The 24,465-nt window shown below is 40.9% G+C and overlaps 1 protein-coding gene and 1 non-coding gene across 2 annotated transcripts; both read left to right on the top strand.

The window, feature by feature from the left end:
• Nucleotides 1-10,410: 10,410 nt before the first annotated feature.
• EIF4G2 (eukaryotic translation initiation factor 4 gamma 2) lies at nucleotides 10,411-23,948 on the top strand. Its single transcript, XM_064163926.1, has 23 exons — nucleotides 10,411-10,680; nucleotides 11,029-11,121; nucleotides 12,537-12,601; nucleotides 12,759-12,824; nucleotides 13,225-13,350; nucleotides 13,702-13,804; nucleotides 14,470-14,601; nucleotides 14,691-14,757; nucleotides 14,841-14,992; nucleotides 15,335-15,445; nucleotides 16,018-16,101; nucleotides 16,181-16,279; nucleotides 16,519-16,660; nucleotides 16,750-16,910; nucleotides 17,334-17,447; nucleotides 18,193-18,318; nucleotides 18,435-18,539; nucleotides 18,622-18,837; nucleotides 19,144-19,402; nucleotides 19,600-19,804; nucleotides 20,231-20,442; nucleotides 20,587-20,708; nucleotides 20,946-23,948. The coding sequence occupies exons 1-23, from the start codon at nucleotides 10,411-10,413 to the stop codon at nucleotides 21,009-21,011; spliced, it is 3,096 nt and encodes a 1,031-aa protein (XP_064019996.1). The 3' UTR covers nucleotides 21,012-23,948.
• On the top strand, nucleotides 17,489-17,636 carry LOC135186390 (small nucleolar RNA SNORD97). Its single transcript, XR_010306835.1, has one exon. It is a non-coding gene; the product is annotated as a small nucleolar RNA SNORD97 (small nucleolar RNA).
• Nucleotides 23,949-24,465: the final 517 nt, after the last annotated feature.

The following is a 24,465-nucleotide window of genomic DNA, read 5'->3' as shown; positions in this document are numbered from 1 at the left end:
TCATCAAAGTACACACAATAATACAATGTATTCTCTATAGTCTGACCTAATACGTCAGCCTTTCAAACCATCCAATCTATGGGTGCATCTACATAAGTTTTTAAGTGCCGATCAGAAGCATGCTTTTGATTTGAATCTCATGTTCACTGCCCCTTACCTCAGCTGGCTTCATACAGGACACACTCAGAGAGTACACACAGAATAGAATAGAAATAGAAATGGAATATGATACAATACTACACAGTTGGAAGGGATCTGTAAAGAACATCTAGTCCAACTGCATGATTAATTCAGGGCTGACCAAAAGTTAAAGCATATTACTATGTCCTGTAAGAAACAAAAAACAACAAGACTTTTTCAGTGAAACCAAGCTAAACTCACAAAAACACAGGACTTTTAAACAACATAAAAATAGGATTTACATTGCAGGTGCTATTTGTAATTATGTAACAATTTACATGCTTTCAACAGAAATCTATTTTAAAAATTGCCAGTGTATAATATAACATTACATTAAGAATAATAGTTACAGTAGATACAGTTTGGTTGAATGTAGTAACTCGGGGTTTCTGTTGAAGTTTATAACTGAACAATATGAAATACACTAACATCATTCTGTGAATATTGGACAGCCTAGTGGATTCCTAATACAAGGATGCAAGCATCTCTTTAACTTGAAGCTGTTTGGTGACTTATATGGGATATATTCATATTGTTTGGTTTACATCACAGAGGTACAGCACCACAACCAGACTATCTATCACCTGTTTTTGCAGTTCAAGGAGGAGATAACTGCTGCACAGGTATGTTAGAGTGAGATACTATTTCCTTTTTAGGAGTGCTTTCTTTACTTTAAATTGGCAGCAAGGAAAGGAGAAGCTTATGCTATTTCCATGTTCTGTGTCCTCTGCCACATAGTCTGTCTTTGCACATCCAATGAAAACACGATGACCACAAACTGCCATGGAGGCTAGCCTGAGCAGTAGTGTGCTATCACTGCCATCAGTACACTGTGAGCACCCACTCAGTCCTACCAGCCTGTCTTTCTTTCCGCTCAAGTCACCATGTCTCTCACAGTACAGTGTATAGTGCAGACCTAGAGCTTTTCTTCATCTCCTCAACTGTCCTTGCCAGATTGTCTTAGCTTCTAAATACAGCAAGTGAGATTGAAGAAGTGAGAAAAGCAGTGGTGCTGCGTGGGAAACGCAAATAACAGCACAAAAAAAGTTGTTTACACCCCATCTCCACCTGAAGCTCCATTCAATGGGATCACCCACAGCATGCCATCATTTCTATTTTTAAATGCTGTATTTTCTAACATGAGTCAGTTACCAATCTATTTCTGATCTGAACAGGAAGGACAGCAGAACAAGTTTAATCACAGCTGAACCAAAATTAGAACGGAAAATGGATCAGTTCAGTTTTTAATTTATAGTAACCAACTTTGGGTGTACCTATATGAGCCAGTCAGAATTAAAGAGAGTATCTATAGGCTCCTTCTGTAGATAGGGAGGATTGGAATCTTGTTTAAAGTGGAATTGAAACCACAGAATTGGGCATAGGAAGCAGCCTTTTCCCTCCAAAGCTTTTAGTAGAAAATGGGCTAATTCAGCCAACTAAATTAAGTGATCATCTAAAGGACAGTGACAGAATCATGCCTAAGCAATGCCTGTAAGATCCACCCTCCATCAACCTGGCTTCATTACAGTTTTTGTGCAGACCCCAGCATACTGAGGCCCTGACAGAGATGGGAGTTTCTGAACACCACTACGGAATAGAGCAGAAAGTGGAACATGAGTCAGCAATACACTTCTGATGAAGGCAAACCACATTCCCAACTGCATTAGCATAGCTAGTATATTGGGGTAAGCTGTTATTGCCTTTGCTCAGCACATCCAGAATACCTTTACTGGAATACTGCACCCAGTTTTGGTACTCAGTATAGGAAAGAAAACCACTAAGGAGTCCAGGAGCAGTCTCTACCCCAGTGACTGGAGCACATTACATAAGAGAAGAGACTAAGAGAAATGGGTCTCTTTAGCAAGTGAATAAAAGGTCTATAAGGAGCCCACATGCAGTTTTCTACTGCCTAGTGGGAAGCTCAGAGAAGACAAAAGCACACTCCTTCCAGCAGTGTGCAGGCAAAGGACCAACACCAATTATGTCTGTGCATAAAAAAAAAATCTTCACCATGAGAGTGGTTAAGTGCTGCAACAAGACCCTGGAGGGGCTGCACAAACTCCAGTTGTGGAGATTTTGAAACCCAAACAAGACAAAGCCCTTAATCATGCCTTGAGCAGGACTGTGAACCAGGTGACTTTCACATATCCCTTCTGACCTTAATTCTGTGATTCTAAAACTGAGACTTGGACATCATGCATACAAATACACATGGGAAGAGCACAACATGAACTTGGTAAAGTCAATATATAACGTTGTCATGAGTTGAGTTGAATCTGCTACTAATAGCAAATACCATGCTGCTATCATGCCGGCTTCAAAAGGAAAATGCTGTCTGGAGCAAAGTATCATGGGGCTTCAGGTTCAGATTGTAACGACAGGCTTCCTGCTCTGGATGCAGCGTCCAGGTTCCAGCTTTGGGGTGTCTGGTCTTCTCTGCTTGGGGGGTGGTGGTGGTGGTGGTGGTGCAGGGGGGTGTCGCTGGCTTCGGCTGCTGCTTCTGTGCTTCTCCACAAATAGGCTGAGGTAATCATGCATTGGATTATCTCAGTTCCACTAAATTCCTCATCTCAGCCTGGGCGGGGGGGGGTGTAATTTTTCCTCTCATCTCTGTGTGGGGAAAGGGGCTTGCAAGAGTGGCTTGTGTTAACCCAGAATGAACCTTTTATTTTAAAAAGTTACACAAATGTGTGACAAAAGAGGTCTTTTTCTTCTGGCAGAACAGTGATACTCTAGCTACAAATACAACACTGAAGAAAATAATAAATTCTTAGTAATAAGCCTATTGTGCTATCGAGGATATCTTTTTATTAGCAGATCAACAAAATAAGCTGGATGGCAGTGGAAATGCAATCAAGCACCAAGATGGCAGATATAACCTCATTTGAAAATACTAAATGTACAAGGCTCATTAAAATTGCAGAAAGGCTGATGTCCATACAATCTGCTGAAGCCCTGCTGTTAGTTTTTCAAACTAACTCATCTGCCTCCTAATTCCTTTGGAACACTTGTAAAGAGAGAATCACATAATCAAAATCTTACAGTGATGATTAATAAAAATACAGAAGTACCTTGGTTTTAGAAAGATAGATTGTAGTGGTTAATATATAAATAGCTCTTCCATTAACAGCCTAACAGACAAAAGTAATTTTCACCACCAAGGCTGCCCTTCACACTAGTTGTATGTGAGGGAAATACAACTGAAAAGGAGGAGGGAAAAATCTATGTTTTTTTTCAAGTCAGTTATTAATACTGACAACTCAGTTTCAAGATAAATTCAATACACATAATATATGCAGCATGCTTACACTTGGTCTTTACAGCTGCACTTATGTTACAGATGTATATATAGGTAAGCATAGGGTCAGACATGGATACAGCAAACTGCTTAATACAAAGATGGAGAACTCTTGTTTAGTTGCCTAGCAATAAGATCTGACTCCTGGAAGCTAACAAATAGTGATTAGAGAATGGAATAGCATTATTTAAAGTACCTAATGTATGATACAAAAAGGAACAGAAGTCTATTGAAGGAAGGGAAATGCTAGTCCAGAAAATAACCATTTTATCCAGTGACATCTGCTCATGAAATATGTGACACAAAGAAACTACAATATCTACATTAATGTTTTTCATTGTTCTTTCACCAGAAAGACTAATTCCATCATGGCTAATGGATCTGGCTTTCAAATTGCTGTGTTTAACTTTGTCCAAACCCCTCAACAGTGTTTGGAAACTGAAGAGAAAGAAATTCAAAATTTTAACTGGATGAACACGATGGTATTTCTCTTCCTGGAAAACACAGCATGACTCTAATGGAAAGTCTGAAGACATTTACTGCACTGGTGGTGAGACAGAAGTCCACACTTCTGTTTTGTTTTTTATGGAGAGTTGTTTTAATTGCACTGATGCTTTTTAACACATTTATAAGGTTTCTTCTCTCAACTGTTTCAATATTAAAAGTGTTTTTGTCTCGGTACATCAGAAGCAGAACAGGAAGATCACAAGTCAAGGATAGGTAGCACGTCCAGCATGACGGTAGCAGTCCAGCACATTGGAAGTACTTCTTGGAGTAATACTGACATTGATCTTTTCCCCTTATAATCTAAATTTAAATAATTAGTCTGTGTTACAATTGGGAAAACAGAAGCCACCATGTAGTATTCCAGCATCACAAGCTGTGTGGACTTGTAATTCACTATTGATGCATTTTTCAACGTGGCTCCTCTTTCTGCTATTTCCAACCTTTCTTTAAAACATTCTTCTGCAACAAAGCCTTTAAGACAGTACTTTTCAAGACATGCTCCTGTTGGAGCTGTCACTTCACAGTATTCTGTCTGCTTGGGACAGAAACAACCGTAACATTTCTCTGATCATTTATGTGGCACTCCTGTGGACCTACTTAAGTTTTACTGTATGATATAAAATCATGCCACATGAATCCAGAATTACCTACTGGTTAATAAAAACTAGATTCCAAGACAGATTTAGCTTTTTTTTTTTTTAAAGAACATCTCAGAGTGTTTAGATGTTTGGTCTGACTTAGGTCACATTCTGATAGTGGTTTCAGTTCTGTTCCCAAGGTAGGTACAAACAACAATTTGGGTACGAATGGGAAAAAAACCTCCTTTATGCAATTTCTTTAGACACCTAACTCATTTCACAAAACTAGGAACAAAATTAGATAATTTCAATTAGTATCTGCACTTGCTCCAAATGGATTAGAGACTAAAGAATGCCAATACAAATATACTCTACAGAAATGCAAAACTCACTGTTAAGTAGATGGGATTTAATAAAGGGAACCATAGGTCAAATAGTGGAAATGCTGTTTATTGTAACATAATGGTTTAACATTCTTGAATCTATTTTAAAATACAGGTTTGTAATAACATGCTTATATATATGAAGTAATCATCTTTTCATATCTAGGAAACAGTTTGAACTTTTCTGATAGTTAACAAGGGAAAACACAAGGGCTTCACTGACTTCCAAAAGGTTGACCTGAATTTAAAACAATTTGCTTCATTTCCCTGTATTTTTGTTTCTATTTGATGACTGGAAATGCTAAGCAGCGTTTCCTCTCCCTTTCAGCTCAAGAGGATCTTTGATCCCTAAATAACAGAACATCCAGCTCTTAAAGAAACCTAACAGAGTATTAATGCTGTCCTTCGTCATTAACAGAAATTATATTAACATCAACCATTGATAATTACGTGAATATTACCTTAAACTGCCCACGGAAAATCAAGGCAAACAGCAATGAGTAACTCTCTACATTCAACAAAAGACCTTTTCTACAAGCAACTGAAAGTATATACATGTTCTATGGTATATCCCTAGTGTTTCCTACAGACACAAACTCTGACACCAGCATTTTCTGAAATTAAAAAGACAATTAAAAATAACTTGATATGTACTAAGTGTAGCATTTTAATAGCAGTATTTTCCTATCCATCATTCTGAGTGCATCACTAACACATTTTTATAAAGATAAGAGTAATGCAATGCAGCTACAGGACACTCTGATGATGCTTTTCCAACTCAATCAACTATAATTCATGTTCAGCTCCAGTAGATGTTTATGAATACAGTAAGTATTTCATATAGAAGATGACTGCCACGAAAACACTTAAGCAGGCAGACTACAATGGAATCACGCCAATACATTTTAGAACTGATACAAAGATTATTACTTCTTAAACACCATGCAATTTAATCACAGAGCTCATCAAGATATGATATTGGAGAGGCCTAAAAGGTGTCAAAATTAGACATTATGCAGAAAACTGAAATACTAACAACTATAAAAAATAAGAATCATAGACATGGATTAAGGTAATTCAAACAGGTACTGGCAGTTAGGAGAAAGAAAAGCTCTTCTCAGGTAATGAAAATGGTACATTTTAAAGCTGCCTTACTTTATTATAGAGCTGGCACTAATCAATGTCAGAAACCAAACACTGTAACACAGCACATTTGTTCTGCTAATGCTAAAGAACATGAAAAAACATCTCATTTTAGAAGACTTGAGAATGTAAAAATGTTGCACCTTACATGTTCCAGAACCAGATCTACTGAGAAGCCAGTCACTGCTGGGTTTGGGTTTGTTGTTTTCTTCTAAACCAATCTGGGAATGCATATGCAATCTTCCTCTTTGAAAGTTATGATGATTATGCATTAGTATAATTACATCAGCTAAAAATATTCACTGTTCCAAATAGGACTCTGAAAGCAAAGCAAGCTGTACTCTTTTGGGTATTGCCTCATTTTCCTTAGTTGCCTGTATAAACATTCACTGATGGAATACCAGGGTCTCTGATACTTGAGCATTATAGGCAATCTTCTACTGGCTAACTATAAAGTCACACCCCAAATACATTTCCAAATTTCAGACCAAAAGAGAAAAAAACCCACCCTAAGAGTCCTGTACAATTGTGACTAACAAACTAATAGTTATTCTTAGGAAATCTAGCAAGTCTTTGTGGCCTTACAGAATAAGGAGAGGTTTTTTAATATATTTTAAATGATATCTGAAAAATATAAAAGACTAGATATGAGCAGCCAGGTGCTGAGTTAAAATACAGGCCACAGCATTCCAAAGAAAGGGAATAAAGAAAAGTGACTTCCCAGCTGGTTAGAAGTGCACCAATCCAGAAGAGCTGGATTACTCTCACCTCTGAGTATTGTTAAATCAGCCTCACTAGAAGCCATCTTCACAGATATTCGTAAGTTTAAAACCAACATTCAAAATCCTGTAGAGTACAACCACAGAGCCTTCTGCAACACTTCCACACCACCTATGCTACATTGTACAGGCCAGACAAAACCAATGCATTAGTGCATTTTTCAAATGATAACACAATCAATCCTTACCATAGTGCATCTTCACAGAATAAAGGAGTTTGCCATTAAAAGCAATCTGCTTCAGCACAAGTGCCAAAAATTTGTTTAAATTAAAAACAGGTGTTTTTTTCAGTTTGAATTTGTTTTTTTATAAAAGGTTGCTTTTTTTTCCCCCTAGGCCTTTTTTTTTTTCTACAGCACAACTCTCCTTAAGACAGACTTCTGTGTCATGGGAAAAAGTATGTGAGAACATTTGCCTAATTTTTTGTGCCAGATGCTTCATTAACGGGGTGAGTCAGGAACTATGTACACATAACTTTGGAGAAAAAAAGCAGCTCACTTGAAAAAGCAGACAGAATACTGTTTGGAAAGTAAGAAGGTATACAGAAGGTGATTATGTTGGAGAAATTAGCACAGAGTGAACTTAGGTGTACATTTTCCATGAATTACTTTGCAGCAATTCTCTACATGGATGCTCTGATTCATATTACATGCATGCCTATACAACATTAATGGGGCACTCTGTATAAACCCAACCTAGGGAGATCCACAACAAGTACAGTGATGAGATGCACTATTTGCAGGAGATGGTACAGTAGCACACTGCTACAGCTACCCTATCATCAGTACCCTGTCTGGAATCTCCACCCAGCAGGGCTCAGCTTTGAAATCACCGCAATGCAACCTACTACAGGGGGTAAGTCACAGTGATTCCAGCTTGGCAATAGTCAGGAAAACCTCCCAGTTTTGTAAAGCTCCTTTCCACCATTTTGTGGGTAGTTTCGGTAGACAACAGCAGCCAGTCCAGGTTCTCAGCTATGACATATGCATAGCAAAAAGCACTCATCTCTCTCTCAGACAGATGTCCATCTGTGGCAGCAGCTTCCTGGTCCTGTACCATGCAGATGGTAACACGGGAAGTTCCTCATGACACTTCATAGACAAACCTTTTCCTCCAAATAAACAGTGGCAGTGCACTCAAGTTGGAATTACGAATACAGTCTACAAGTTCAAACTTGAAGAAACAAATCCAGAACTACCACTATGCCAACTGTACAACAGCTTACTTGAATTGAAGCATCACTAGTGTTCAGGGCAAGTGGAAGAGACAGAAAGAGAGAAAATAGACAGCTCAGTGGCATGGAATTTACACAGCACACCAAGGTGAGTTTTCATCAGTAAAGTCAAGGGGACAAATTGAGGAAACAATTGGGCTGCTACATCCTCAGACATGAATAATGGTGTCTGCCACATTATGGCATTTAATTAGTAAGTGAGATGTATAAAATAGCACGCATTTCACAATCCTATTTTGTCCTCTGTACTTCAGCTCATTGCCTTCATCAACTGAATGGTGCAGCTGGTCTACGAGGCTTACAAAGTGTGGCACAGATGTGAAGAAAAGCTATGACCAGCAAGCACAGAAGCTGCTTAGGTTCCCACCTGCCAAAGCCATTGTGAGCTATGGAACAATATGTATTCTGCTGGTCTTAATATAATCCAGAAACAAGTCCTAAAAATCCCATCACAGTTTTAAGAAAACAGTGACCATTTGCTGCTACTCTCTTATCAACCAAATACTGTTTGTTTTTTTTCCCGTTGTTTGACAATAACTATTTTATAGTATGCTTGAAAATAAACATAAAAGGTGATACTTTTATCTATCAATATGTACCTACCTTGTTTTGCAGGTTTTCCATTCTCTTTTCCTCTCCCCTCCCCCCCCCCCCCAAAAATATTCTCTTTAATTTTAGTTTGCGTCATCTCTGCCCTGAACAGTGTTGTAATGCTGATACTGGAAACACTGCTATCCAGTGCAAAATAAAATACTTGATTTCACTCCCATTTTTAAAATGTGCAAACATTTCTATTATTTTCTTTGAGAACTTTTATTGCAGTAGTGTTAAGACAACTTCATATTGATTCATCTCTTGTTCAGTTTGCTGTTGCCTTCATGGCCGCTGGCCTCTTCTTTCACACCGGATTCCACTGATTAAAGTGGTGTTCTGTGCCATTGTGTTCTTGCAGATACAAATGTAAAGACCAAGCTCTTGCAGTAATAGGACTCTTGTTAAATGCAGGAAAGTGTCATTATATAAAAAATCTGGTATGACAAGTACCTGTCACAGTTATGTTCACTCCTGCGCAACACTTACATCTCAAAAGTTACTTTCAGGTCATTCATTCACAATTTTCTGTAACATAATCTGATAAGCAAACTATCCTCAATGCTCATGAGATGGTAAAACTATCTTGAACAAAGTTCATCCCAGATAAGATGAGACATAAGAACTCCTGTATGCCTGTATGACAGCATCCTTTAGGCCTTACATAACCCTTGGGACATTGTGGTACATTGTGTTGAAAGCATCGAGAATGAGGCTGGATTTGGGAAGTCGGAAGTTCTGCAATATCCTTCGTTTGGACTTGCCATCTATGTGGTTCAGGAGTCATTACATGTACTACTTTCTCCCAGTCATCCGAACTATGAGTCATACAAACCGAAAGTGGAAGGCGTGTGAACAAAGCAGATGTGCATGTTTGTGGAATCTGTAGTCAGGTTTGCATAGCTCTTGTTTTCTGTCCTGCCTCATTTGGGGCAATTAAGTTTGAATCTCTGAGAAGCAGCTGCTACCTCAGCAACAATCTGGGGCTGAGACTGGACTGTTAAAAGACAAAACCTCACACTGGCAAGTCTCTTAAAAGTCTCCCGTGACGACAACTTCCACCTACAGCTAAAAGCCTGGCCATCTTTGTTTTGTTTAACCAAGCAGCAGCAAGAAACCTTACCAGCAGTGTGCTTAGTGTGACAAATACACAGAGATGTCTCTCAAGAATCCTGGTTGTCCATGGGCTGCTTGCAAGATGGCCCTACCACGGACAGGTCAGTTAATTGCTAAAAGCACATGCAGAGATAGAAATAGTTTCCAAACCCAGAAAGCAAACCTGAAACTGAATCCGTACAGGCAGGCTCTTGGAGCTCAAATGGCCAGCCTCCTCCTTCGGATCTGATTGCAAGCTCAGGACTACAGTCAAGAATCATCTGATTTTTACCTCAATCAAATTTGAAACGTAGTCTGACCAAAGGGAAACTTAGGCTTAAAGCGATGTAGCAAACAAAGTGAAAACCCCACAAACCAATAAAACCTTATGAGAATACCTATATATTAAACTACCTTTCTATGAACACGACAGAATCAACTGTAACTCACACTCTAGGCCGCTAGACCTGTGGCTCTGTGGTGGCTGAAGCACAGGAGCGAATAGCGAAGTAAAGAGGCAGACAAGCCGCCGCCATTAGCCGGGTACGCCACCTGCGCAGGCTTCCTTTCCCTCCCAAGCTCTACCGCCAAACACGTAGCGTAACAGCTTTCACGAATACGGATGCTGCACTGCGGCGATGGCACAGTTCAACCAAACTTCCTCCCTCCTCCGCCTGCTCGGACGTTAAGGCCACCTCCTTTCTCAATTGCGATTGGCAAGACGGGCGGAGCCCTTGGCAGCGATTGGCGGCTGCCGGAGGGAGGTGGGGTAGGTTGCGTGAAGGGTAATAAAGTTAGTGGGGCTGCCTCAGTGCGGGTTAGACGCGGCGGCGAGTCGGCTCTCTATGGAGGCGGTGGGGAGAAGCCTTGGGCCGTTGCTGCTCCTGCTGTGGTGATTCGGAGACTCGCCCTGTCCCGCGCGCTCCCCCCTTCCCCTCCCCAGCCCCGGTCCCCGGCTCCCTTCCCCTCCCCCTCCCCTTTTCTTGCCTTTTCCCCTGCCCTTGGTAGCCGCCGGGACCCGGGGAAGCTGACAAGGCCTTAGAGAAGGTGAGAAATGTGAGCGTGATCGGAGCGCGATGTGGGGCCGGGAGGGAACGGTTACTGTTGCAGCTGCCGCTTAAAATGGCGGCTGCCTGAAGTGGCCGCCATTTTCTCGTCGGCTTCTCGCTTTCTTCCGCACAAAATGGCGGCAGGGGTTGGTCCTGCTGTTCGCATTCGGATTACTGTGGGTGTTAAGTAGAGAGATAGAGAAGATCAGCAATCCCCGTCAGGCGCGAAAGAGGAGCCGAGCAGAAGCGTTTGGGATTACCGGTGCTTACGTCCATCGATAAAGGTGTAGACGAGTAGTTCTGGTTCGTGTCGCTGTGTGTTAGGGGATCGGATCGATTACGAGATTCTCTAGTTAAGGTCTCTAGGGGCCCCAGAGGCTTGTCCTCGGAGGCGATGAGTAGGCTTGGTGCACGTAACGGCCTGCGGTCCTGAGATCTTTTAGGATCCGCATAGCTGCGGAGGGGCGGGCAAGTTGGTTAGGCTGGAGACTGACGAAGGGAATGGTTTCTTAGCTCGTTCTCCTTTTTGTGCGTCGTAGAAGGGAGAGCCGACTACCAGACTGCCTCGCCCATGTTTCCTGTTCAGGCTTGGGCGGCGAAGGAGCGGAGGCTGCTCACCTCCCTCGCAGAGAACAAAGAGCCGGTCGGGCTCCTGGCGGCGCCTGAGCCTGGAAACGGGCGGCGCCCGGTGGGGGAAGGGGAGGCGGCTCGGTGCGCCTGGAGTCGCCAGCTCCATGCGGCAGGGTAGCGCCTGCCTCCTGCGGGGGGCGCCCCTCCGGGTCCCGTAGCCCTTTTGTTCGGTGACGGCCATGATGGGAGCCGCTCCTCGTGTCCGCGCCGGCTGCTAGGCCGGACAAGCGGCCGCTGTTGGGGCGCACTGGTAACCGCCGCGCCGCGGGCTGAGCTGCCTTCCGCGGAGCGAGTCTCGGCTGGCTCTCGGAGGAGAGGACTCTGTGCAGTACTGTAGTGTTTCGGAGCAGATCTGAGGTGGAACCACAAAACTGGTTTCGGTTGGGTTTGTTGCGGTTTGTTGTATTTTTCACGTGAGTTCCCTGGCGTTTCTGCCCTGTGATTAGTGAACAGTGCATTGAATTTTTTCGGCTGCTAGTGTCTAGAAGGCAAAAAAACTTGAGGAGTGGCAGTACTGTTTATTTTCGCGATTTGGTAGCTTAATTTTCCATTTGGGCTTAAATGTAGAGTACGTAAATTTTTAGCATATTCGTAGTTCCTTTTGTGATCTGATACTTAACACTTGGAAACGTAACTAGTTTGTCTTCCCATAATAAATCGTAATTTGCATCAATAAAGGGTTCATTGAATTACGCTGATACTAGCAGGAGAAAAAGTTCTGGGTTGGTTTTTCTCCGTTGCGAGTGCTTTTTCAGGGTTGGCAGGGTACATTAGAGGCTCCTCTCAGTCCACGATTTTCTTATCTCTCCTCCCTCACTCTTCCCCCCCTCTTGGAAAGCATGGCTGCAGTGAAACAGCCATTCTGTGAGTATCCTTAAAGCTGCCGAAATGAGAGCTTTCCTACGTTCTGAGCGTAGTACTTGATCCACTTCTCTAATAAATGTTTGTTACTTTTGTTGTGAATTGGATACTACGGCTTCTAGTGGAACACGTGTAATATGAATGCTTGATTTGTCTTTCTAGGTTTTGTTTTTCCCCACCCCGTCAATTTAATTTTATTCTTTTGAAGATTCTTCGTTGTCAAGCCGCCAAAGTGGAGAGTGCGATTGCAGAAGGGGGTGCTTCTCGTTTCAGGTATTACTGCTTTATATTTTGTTCCGTGAACGTTTGGCAGTGGAAATAGTCCCTTGAGGACAGTTTGAATTTGTCGTACGTTTATACCGAAATTGACATGTCATTGAAAGAGTTGGTATTTTGAACTTACACAGGGATATATGGTTGTTTTTAACAGTGCTTCTTCAGGCGGAGGAGGTGGTAGGGGTGCACCTCAGCACTATCCCAAGACTGCCAGCAACAGGTATGTATTATCTTGCACTTTGACTTGGCACAGTGTTCAAGACTGAGAATAATGGATGGTGAGCACTGGGTTGAAAGTGGCGTGGCGTATCTTTAAAACGGTACAAGGAATAACCACTGAGCTTGTTCTGTGTTGATATCCTCCAGTCTGTGGCAGGGTAGCATATAATCTGGTGAAGCTGTGTCATGAGCGATGTGAGGTGCACAGACTATCACATGCACTGCACTTCAGAAGTTTTAGAGAGCTGGTTTTGTGTGAATTATTACTATGGATAGAGTAGAATACTAAGTTGGTAGGAGTAGGTGCTTGCTCTTAAAGCTAGTAACAGTCTAAGGCAAGGATGGAAAGCCAAGTTCTTGACATTGTTTCTGTTGAACAAATGTATTTGTAACTTTTACAGCGAGTTCCTGGGGAAAACCCCAGGGCAAAACGCTCAGAAATGGATTCCTTCACGAAGCACTAGACGAGATGACGACTCCGCAAACGACAAAGAACGACATGATGCAATCTTCAGGAAAGTAAGAGGGTAAGTTTAGTTTTGTGTTTCTTTATAAAGCATATCATATCTCTAATGAATGGGCTGGAGATAGGGAAAATGGGTGGGTCTTGAGTCCAGTTAACAGGTGTGTGTTGTCCTTAGGATGAAAGGAGACAGAAACTGATAGGCCAGCAGCAGCAAACACTTCAAGTAATTCTTGTGGAATTAGTCTTTGCAATATTATTTTGTGTTCTAAAGATAATTGAGCTAGTTGAATGGAAAGTAGTGGTTTTATATTTTGTTTAATAGACTTCAGAAGCAAAGGTGAATGAGTCTAAAATTACTCATAGCATGTTTGTACTTAAAGCTTGACTATTGTTTTACTTTGTTTCTTTTTAGCATACTAAATAAGCTTACTCCTGAAAAGTTTGACAAGCTATGCCTTGAGCTCCTCAATGTGGGTGTAGAATCTAAGCTTATCCTAAAAGGGGTCATACTGCTGGTAAGATTGCTGCACTTCTTTTTAACTACAGTTTTGTTGAATGTTAAAGAGGTTGCTTGGTTTTGGTGGGATGCAAAAGTAAGACTGCATATAGAAATATTCCTGCTTTGCCTAAAAATGATACATTGGGAAAGAAGCAGACCTGATGCTTGGAAGTCTCAATGTGATTTAAGATTTGTTGTCTGTGGTGGTGGTGTTCTGTGTTTGTTTCAATAGTGTTTCATAATCTGTGATGCTAGTTGGCAGCCTCACTTCCCTGGCCTTCTGCTTTTTGTGTTCTTGACTAATGTCCCTTAGTGATCTTGGAAAATCTACCACAGGTGCCTCTTGGTGTAGAGATTTTTTTTGGTTTTTATAACTGTCATGTTACTTAGTATGACTTATCTCAGATGAAACAAACTTGGATGTTCTGATGATAAACTTCAAATTTGTACAATTGGTTGGCTAGTGATTACAGAAACTTTGGTAGAATAGAGTACATTTTTTCCTTCGTTTAAGCATTAAGACTGGCATTGAAATCCAAGATTTCCCTATGGTTGATGAAATGGCAAAAAATAGTTACATTTTGTAGATTACATAGTGGTAATATTCTACTGTCTTTTAACTCACTTCCCTAGTAGTGTTTGCATCCTACAATGCTGCTTACTGAAAATGCATTTACTTAGATCGTAGACAAAGCCCTTGAAGAGCCGAAGTATAGCTCACTTTATGCTCAACTATGTCTGCGACTGGCGGAAGATGCACCCAACTTTGATGGCCCATCAGCAGAGAGTCATCCAGGACAGAAGCAAAGCACAGTGAGTATATCCTTCAGTCTGGCATAAGTTTTGCTACCATGTGTAGTTGCACTGATTAACTTAACTGGCTTTTTTGTTCTCTTTTGTAGACATTCAGACGCCTCTTAATATCTAAACTTCAAGATGAATTTGAAAACCGAACCAGAAATGTTGATAGTAAGTTTCAAATGCACTTCAATGCAGAATTTATTTACTTCCTCTTTGTACAGCCTTGTCAAACTGACTTCTTTGTTTTCCAGTCTATGATAAGCACGATGGTCCCCTCCTCCCTGAGGAGGAGGAACAGAGAGCCATTGCCAAGATCAAGATGCTGGGGAACATCAAATTCATTGGAGAACTTGGCAAGCTTGATCTTATTCATGAATCTATCCTTCATAAGTGCATCAAAACAGTGAGTATTCAGATTGGGTGTAAGCTAAGAACAAAACAGGCTTAGAAAGTAAAAAATACATATTTGTGCTGCTTGGGGATTCTCAGATCATAAAACATCACCAAAATATTTCCTGTCAATTATCCCCTGCTGTTGGGGAAAAAACAATGTTTTGGTGTGATTAAAGCACATTTTGTTCAAAGCCATGGCAGTATTTTCCCAGGTACTTCAGTTAGCAGTTCCTAAAGTAAATTTCAAGTCTTGTTTACCTTTAGAACAAATGAAACGTTTTCTGCATGTGCCTGTGTACAAGGTTGTCACTTACTGGGTGTTAAAATACCTAAATCCTCTTCAATATTTTAGCTTTTGGAAAAGAAGAAGAGAGTCCAACTCAAAGATATGGGGGAGGATTTGGAGTGCCTCTGTCAGATAATGAGGACAGTGGGACCTAGATTAGACCATGCAAAAGCCAAGGTATGTGCATGTCTGCTGCAGTCACTAAACACATTAAGTTTTATGGTGAAGCCTTTAGTTGCCTGAAACTTGTCTTCAGTGTTCTCTTCAGGAGTACCACTTTCTCACATGTACCTTAGCAGAGAGCAAGAATGCCAGCTCCTGCTCATACCAAGTGTCTTGATGTCAGAAGGAATCTATCTTTAAAGTAAATTTAAATGTCGTTTAGAACGCAGTTAGGGTCACCAGGATTTCATAAGACAAGAACATTGTTTGTTTTAATGTTGCTTTAAAAGCAATGTTCTGAGCAGAACTCGGTGATCTGATGTGCACTTTGGAGACAGACAAGAGAATTCTGTGGCACTTTTTCAAATTGCCATTCAGTAATGAGAGATGGTAGGTATTCAACTCTGTTTTGATGTATTAACTTCCCTTGAGGCTTGTTGCTATCAAGGAGATTGAGACTGCAGGAAAAGTCAATTCGTTCTGTTACTTGGTTGTTAGGAGGGTTGAATGTGATCAGCTTTCTTGATAAATATTGAAGACATTGGAATTAGCCCTCACTTGAAATATTTCAACTTTTGTCCCTCCAGTCCTTAATGGATCAGTACTTTGCCCGTATGCGCTCCTTGATGTCAAGTAAGGAATTGCCAGCAAGGATTCGTTTCCTGCTGCAGGTATGATGAAGGGGTTTCCTGTTCCCTTTTATTGCCAAGCTGTCCTGAACCCTTTCCTAATAACTCATTGTCTTCCAAGGATACTGTGGAGTTGAGAGAACACAACTGGGTTCCTCGCAAAGCTTTTCTTGACAATGGACCAAAGACTATCAATCAAATCCGTCAAGATGCAGTAAAAGTAAGTGGTGCATCTGAAGTCCTGTGCCTGGCTTTTTCCCAGGTGTTAAAAGGGAACCCTTAAGCTGTTTAATTCCATGCTGCAGAATTTTGGGCTGTGGATTTATAAGTAACTGCCACTTGAAAGTATGATAGTAAGAGAGTAAAGGTTTAAATGAGATGGATAGTTCAGGGCTAAAAATGTGGGTTTTGAGGACTGTTGCTCCAAGCTGACTGAAACTCTTAATTCCTATTCTAAAGGATCTGGGAGTTTTTATTCCTGCTCCTATGTCTCAAGGGATGAGAAGCGACTTCTTTCTGGAGGGACCCTTTATGCCACCCAGGATGAAACTTGACAGGGACCCACTTGGAGGGCTTGCTGATATGTTTGGACAAATGCCAGGTATGCTGAGGTTACTAGGCTGAAGTGATGATTTCTGCACTGTATCAAACAAGAACTACAATCGTGTTGTCGTCTCCTTAATAATACAGGTAGTGGAATTGGTACTGGTCCAGGGGTTATTCAGGATAGATTTTCACCCACCATGGGACGCCATCGTTCAAACCAACTTTTCAATGGCCATGGGGGTCACCTCATACCTTCTGCTCAATCCCAGTTTGGAGAACTAGGCAAATCTTTTCTGAAAAGTCAGGTAAGGAAGATGTTCACAGGGTGACTTTGTCTTGTCTAGAAGCTCTTCTACAGATGCATATGTTATGGATTACATAGTCTGCATAGGATGAAAGACTTCCTCAGATTTGATTCTCATAAGAACTGATGCTCAGCTGATACAAAAACTCTAAACAATTTAAAATTGTACAAGAGATGCAAGGAATACACTTCTACTGCAAGGAAAGGTGCATGTGGCTTTGGTGGGTCAGAATGGTGTGTTTTATTTAAAAGATAGCCCTGTTTTTAGGGATAGATGCTACTCTACCACCACCCCTGCTCCTCCTTTCTCCCTTCCTGGCAAATAGAATCTTTGTTCCTGTGGTCCCTCTGGTACTACTTACCATATGATGTACGCCACTCCATCATCTGCACTTCTTTCTCTATATCTCCCTTTCTGAAATAGGGGCAAAGCCAGCTCTACCATAACCAGAATCAGGGACTCTTATCCCAGCAACAAGGACAGTCGAAGGATATGCCACCTCGGTTTTCTAAGAAAGGACAGCTTAATGCAGATGAGGTACATTACATGCCTACATTACTTAAAGCCTACTTTAAATATTGCCCAATGATTATAGCAAGACGCGTTATTATGAGGACTAATGCTGGAACTCCTTCTCCTCTTTTGTCCCTTTCTCTTTCACCTTACCCCTTTCATTTTCCCTAGGGTATCCAGCGTCCTATGAGCAAGACTGAGATATGAGGGCAATTCTGGGGGTGTTCTTCCTTCCCTCACACTTTCCCAGGAACACTAATCTGACATCAGTTCCCATGCATCATTGATAACAGTACAGAAAATCCTGAATGCTTGAAACTTTAGAAACTCTGAAGTGCTAGCCCAGGCAAAACTTTAATTGGTTAATGTGCAAAATACCAAATGCAAAGTAAACTTGCATTGTTATTTTGAGTGTTAACCAGACTTGGATCCTGACTTCTGAGCAACAGGTAGTTTTATCTTAGCTGTAAAACACATCAGTAAATATACTAAATACCTTCTTGGGTCTCTAACATACTGCATCTAAAAGGAGCAATTTTTTAGATCTTGATACTAGTGGAGCTAAACACCAGTGACTTGTAGGTAGTTGTGATTCATGTGCTTTTGGGGAATTGCAGTACCCATGTGATATGATTTGTATTTGAGTGTTAACATTGTAGAAACATCAAAGTAATGCTTCAGTGGGATCAGTTGATGTAAGTCCATGGCTGTGTAGTCCTGGTCAGAATACTTGAAAGAGTTTGAGTCTTTCTGACTTATCTGTTCACAGATTAGCCTGAGACCTGCTCAGTCTTTTCTGATGAACAAAAACCAAGTGCCAAAGCTTCAGCCCCAGATAACTATGATTCCTCCCAGTGCTCAACCACCACGCACTCAAACTCCACCTTTGGGACAGGTAAACAAAAATTCCTGTACGTTGTTTGTTGTTTGCTGCTCTTAGTTTAGGTATAGAACAATTACTTAAACGTGGGTGCCTGTGGTGGAAGTAAACATTCTGGTACATTTTTTTAGCCACCTCAACTTGGTCTTAAAACAAATCCACCACTTATACAAGAAAAGCCTGCAAAAACCATCAAGAAACCACCTCCTTCTAAAGAAGAGCTACTTAAACAAACTGTAAGTTCCATATGTAACTGTTTCTTGAAGCCTCATATGCTTTTCAAAAGTGCCTTTAACTATATGTTTTTTTCCCCTCTAGGAAGCAGTTGTGACTGAGTATCTGAACAATGGAAATGCAAACGATGCTGTCAATACTGTGAGAGAAATGAGGGCACCAAAACACTTCATTCCTGAAATGTTGAGCAAAGTAATAATTCAATCTCTAGATAGATCAGATGAAGACAAAGAGAAAGCAAGTACTTTGATCAGCTTGCTCAAGCAGGAGGGAATAGCCACAAGTGACAACTTCATGCAGGTACCAATATTAGCTTGGCTATTTTTAGTGTTTAGCTTATGTAAAGGAACTGTGCAAATGTGTTTGGGTTCTTTTTAATCCTGTTGATCATAGAAGGTAAAAATGTGTAGACCTGTGAGGACACATAAGAGATTGAGGGGAAAAAAACAACAGAAAAACCCTACAGGATTTAAGGAGTAGGAAATGAGGAGCATTGGGGCAAGTGATTGAGTTGAGAAAAGAAGTGGGGCTCCCACGTAGTCAAATATTGCTGTGCAGAAGCACAAAATGGCATCAGAATTTCAACTCTGAATGTTTGTGTCTTAGGCATTCCTGAATGTATTGGACCAGTGCCCCAAACTGGAGGTGGACATACCGTTGGTGAAATCCTACTTAGCGCAGTTTGCAGCCCGTGCCATTATTTCAGAACTGGTGAGCATTTCCGAACTGGCTCAACCACTGGAAAGCGGCACCCATTTCCCTCTCTTCCTGCTTTGCCTTCAGCAGTTAGCTAAATTACAAGATCGGGAATGGCTAACAGAACTGTTCCAACAAAGCAAAGTGAACATGCAGAAAATGTTACCAGGTAAGAGATGTAACATAGCTCCTAAGACTCCTCAGACTGCTGTAGACAAAAAGTTTTTTACACCAGACTAAAATAACGTGATTCTTTTGATGCAGTCAGCTGTCATGATCCTTGAGAGCTGGTTAGACCTAAGAAACGTTGATTGCAGTTTTTGATAAAGTGTGGCCCTCTAAGTGTCTGTCTTATTTACTTGTCAGAAATTGACCAGAACAAGGACCGCATGCTGGAGATCTTGGAAGGGAAGGGGCTTAGCTTCTTGTTCCCCCTTCTGAAACTGGAGAAGGAACTGCTAAAGCAAATAAAATCGGATCCATCCCCTCAAGCCATCTATAAGTGGATTAAAGATAACATTTCACCCAAACTTCATGTAGATAAGGGATTTGTGAATATATTGATGACCAGGTGAGACACTTTTGATCTAGTCAAGACACGTGATATGATGCCAGTAAGCAATTAACTCTGTAAAGGCTGTTGTGTAGCTCTGTACAGAGGAAGTTTCTGAGTGAATCTCCCTTGTGTTTAACACCCTTTGTGTTTGAGAGAAAAAGCAAGTCTCTGGTCTTGCATCAGTGTGAAGCACTGCTTTTCCTTGGGCAGTAGTCCAGTCCTGTGTGTGCAGATTTTTTTTAATGTTTCAGTTGTAATGTAAACCTGGTGTTTTTGTGGTGCACAGTGGACCACAATACTAACTCACTGTGCTTTTATCTCACTAATAGGAGTGTTTTAGCAAACTGAACTTAGTGTACCTGTCTTATATTCTGGAACGTGAACTCTAGCCGCTATATATTAAGTTTCCAGAACTTAGTCTTTGTTGTTTCTTTTGTCTAGTTTCTTGCAGTATATTTCTAGTGAAGTAAACCCTCCCACTGACGAATCGGATTCTTCATCTGCTCCCTCCAAAGAGCAGCTAGAGCAGGAAAAACAACTGCTTCTTTCCTTCAAGCCAGTAATGCAGAAATTCCTCCATGACCATGTTGATCTGCAAGTGAGTGCTTTATATGCACTCCAGGTGCACTGCTACAACAACAACTTTCCAAAAGGTAGGTGCATCAGGATCTTGCCCAAAACTTGTGTTTGTGTATTTGTATCTGTATGGATCTGAAGTTTGTCAACTACATTTCTCAGAGTCAGATAAACTGTTTAGAAGATTGTGAAGCTAACCATGTTTAAATTTGCCTCTGTAGGCATGTTACTGCGCTTCTTTGTTCATTTCTATGACATGGAAATCATTGAAGAAGAAGCTTTCTTGGCATGGAAAGAAGATATTACTCAAGAGTTTCCAGGGAAAGGCAAAGCCTTATTCCAGGTAAATTGCTAACATTGGAGATTTGCCTTCTGTGATTTCTGCTGCAGGTGATTCAGAACCATTCCAAACAGTGTTAAAAGATTTGTTACTTTCTATAAAGTTCATGGAGTACTGCTAGTGCAGAGTGTGGCTGAAATAAGTGCAGTGTGTTGGAGGGAAAAAGCTCCCAGTGGTCTGCAGAGGAACCCAGTGGGCAAGTAGTTTCTCCTTTCTTAAACCAGTTTTATGTTACTGCAGGTAAACCAATGGCTAACCTGGCTGGAAACTGCTGAAGAAGAAGAATCTGAAGAAGAAGCTGACTAAAGAACCAGCCAAAGCCTTAAATTGTGCAAACATACTGTTGCTATGATGTAACTGCATTTGACCTAACCACTGCGAAAATTCATTCCGCTGTAATGTTTCACAATATTTAAAGCAGAAGTGTGTCAATAGGATATCCTCTGCAAAAGGTTTTTGTAGTATGTCTTAATAGTCTACAATAAAAATATTTTAGAGTATCTTTAATGTTTAGGTAACAGTGTATTAGCAGCATGCAATAATACATCATAAGTTCTCGAGCAGAAGCAGTCTGTTGCAAGGGTCTTCTTTGCCACCAGTTATCATAGGCTGTTTTTAAGTTAGAAAACTGAATAGCAACACTGAATACTGTAGAAATGCACTTTGCTCAGTGTAATACTTGAGTTGTTGCAATATTGATTATCCATTTGGTTGTTACAGAGAATCCTTAACTGTAATCGATGGTTGTTGCCGTAATAGTATATTGCCTGTATTTCTACCTCTAGTAATGGGCTTTATGTGCTAGGTTTTAATATCCTTGAGCCTGGGCAAGTGCACAAGTCTTTTTAAAAGAAACAGTTTACTTGCACAAAAACTGATCAGCTGAAGAGATGGTTTAATGCCCTTTGGAAGAGGTCTTTGTGGGTGTGAAACATGACATGGTGAGACATTTGAATTGGTCCCTCTATTATAGTACTGAAATTAAGTCTACTTAATTTATCAAGACATGTTCATGCCCTGATTTTATATACTTGTATCTATCAATAAACATTGTGATACTTGACTGGTTTCTGAATGTTTCCCAGTAGAAGAGCTTTGACTGACAACTAGTTTACTGTTAAGGAAGGAAACATCAGTGGGAATTTTTTCTGAGACTGGGACCATCTCTGATATTTTATGTAAGTTGTACTTAATGTGCAAATGAATTCTAAATAAGGTCACAGAAAAGATTAGACACTACATATTGGCTGTGACAGGAGGAAAATGAAATTTTGCTGAAGAAATGGTAGGCATTTACCTGTGGTCTAATGTATGCTTTATCAGCACATATGTGTGTTTTAACTTTGTAATTCTTTGAACTTGGCACAGGTCACATGCATGTTTTTAATCAAGTGGCTCTGAACTTGCTAGCTGCCTGCTTCTCAAACCAAATTGGCAAAAAAGGCAGGAGTATAATGTTGCATTGTACAGGCTTGAAATGTCATCTATTAAATACTCAAAATACTTTACTTCCTAGAATCTCATCCCCAGTGAAATTTGTTTTCGTCATTGAGACACTTAGACTTGTAACTTTTGAAAGGTGATGTGTTTGTAATGGCAAAACAGTCAACTAAAACTTGAGTTTGCCAGTAATGGAAGTGCTTTACCCTATATACTGTCTTCTGCAACATGGGAGACAAGAAAGCAGATCATGTGAAAAATGAAGATCACAAAAGGGCTTGCTTTGCAGGGCAGAAATAGTTAACACTAATGCACCTTAATGTGTTGACTGAGACTGACTGGTCTCTCATTTCAGTATACTTTGCTGTGAAAGGCAAGGCAGGATTCCTGACCAGTTGAGAAGTATATTCTTGTATAATAGGCAAGTTTGGTGCCTTCAGATGCCCCAGTAACTTCCTGTACAATATGTAGTCCAGTAAAGGAAGGTCTCTGGTTCTGTAAACTAAATGTATTGCTAACAGACTCGTAGGCACTTGAATGCTGTCTCTGCATTTCTGAAATGCGGCTTATCTAGCAGTACACAGGAGAGCAGGATAGTCCTGTTGACACTAATGGAGAGGGGAAGGAAAGCATGAACTCTTTGAGTGTTTTGAGGGCAGGAGCTGGTAGCTTTTGATGTAGCCGCAACTTGGGTGTAACAGGTGAGCAGTGATATCATGAGGTCTCCAGAACATTCCCATGATATGGTGTTCTTCCCTAGTCATGCACAGTAACCTTCACAAGAACGTGTGCATCTCTAATGTAGTCAATGCTAGATCTGTAGAGGCTGTGGTGCTTAGTCCTCAATTGGTGTTGGTTCTTCAGTAACAATGCTACTGCTAAGGCTCTGCAGTTAAGTACTACTTATTGGGCTAAAAGAACACAAGTATAGCTTGAAAAATTACACAGCTTGAGAATTGTAGTGTCACTTGAGTACAGCAAGACAGACGGTAGTGGAATTGAGCATTGTTGCAATAATAGGGTTGTGGTTCTGTCTGGTTTAATTTGTTTTAAATCTCCCTGTTCCAGCTGATGAGCTCAGCAGTGCAGGCCACTATAACACTACTTTTGTGTACTTAAGTTACAGGTTACTATCTAAACAATGCACTTCCTTCTGCTGTGCTGCAGTCAGATGAACCACAAGTCATGAACAGTCCTACCTAGTGGTTTCCAGCAAAATAGCACGGTAGAGGTGAGACTAAAAGGTAGTAGTATAAGAGGTGCAAATAATTCCTAACCAAAACATTTTCCAGTTTTGGGGAAGGCTAAGCTAGAGGCAGTCGACTAGATTAATCCTTGTATTCATGCTCAGTCTTGTTTTTAACTAGTTACTAAGTTAGGAGAAGACACTCTGTGAGATAGAACTGTGACCCAGAAGTGTGGAATAGAACATGAGTGTAGAAAATACCACTAACTCTAGAATTACTCTTTCATGTGAGACATTTGCAAAAAAACATGGTGCAAACAGACCTGGTTTCTTGAAACTGATGTAAAAAAACCTCTTTACCTGCAGAGGCTACTTCAGAATGGTATTTCTGTAGATGATGGAAGGGAGCATATTCCTCCCCAACTGGCTGTTTCTAGTGCTTGACTGCAGCGCTGGTAGCTTCAGTCAGTCTGGAAAAGTGGATGGGTGTTCAGTTGGTCTGACTTCTGTGTGGCTGTTAACTCCAGGTTTCATTGTACTTCAAATGTAAAAGAGTGTGTTCAATTTCACAGTGAAGTCACAGTCAAAATTAAACCAATGTAACTGATCAATGGTAATGGCTTTTAGTATTAATTTTGTTGTCAAATAATTAGGTTTAACACTGCTACACTCAGGACTGGAAAAAGTGGTATGTTAAACACGTGCCTATTGCAGTTGTGAAGTTAACAGTCAACTTCTGGAGGAGATTGCTGTTCTGGACACTGCACCTGCCTCTCAGAGCTGCCTGCTGTACTTCAGCAAAGTTTTGAAAAGTGCCAGTGTCTTGAGAGAAACAATTTTGCTGGACATGCTCCAATTCTCAGCATCTGTCCAGAAAAGCACAGCAAATTGCAGAAAACGGGTGCTAAAATGATTCCCCCTGCCCCAAGCATGCAGAAGCCAGCCCCGAAGAGAAGACCAGAAAAGGTATTGTTACAAACTGAACTTAAAGCCCCTGTAGTTATCTTCAAAACGAAAGTGCTAGCTGGAGCTGACAGCCTGATCCTGAGTATCAGCAGTGGATTCAGCTCAACCCTTATTCTGTACTACTGTCATGCCCAGCAGCAATCAACATACATCATGCACTATCAGTAT

This window comes from Pogoniulus pusillus, chromosome 24, assembly GCF_015220805.1.
Source record: "Pogoniulus pusillus isolate bPogPus1 chromosome 24, bPogPus1.pri, whole genome shotgun sequence".
In the NCBI taxonomy this organism is placed as follows: Eukaryota; Metazoa; Chordata; class Aves; order Piciformes; family Lybiidae; genus Pogoniulus; species Pogoniulus pusillus.
This window is presented reverse-complemented; position numbering and strand designations above follow the sequence as displayed.

Coding starts and splice junctions, on each gene's coding strand:
- EIF4G2 (XM_064163926.1), top strand. CDS start 10,411: ATGCTGCACTGCGGCGATGGCACAGTTCAACCAAACTTCCTCCCTCCT. Junction 12,825..13,224: donor CCCAAGACTGCCAGCAACAG/GTATGTATTATC, acceptor TAACTTTTACAG/CGAGTTCCTGGGGAAAACCC. Junction 18,838..19,143: donor CAAGTGACAACTTCATGCAG/GTACCAATATTA, acceptor TTTGTGTCTTAG/GCATTCCTGAATGTATTGGA.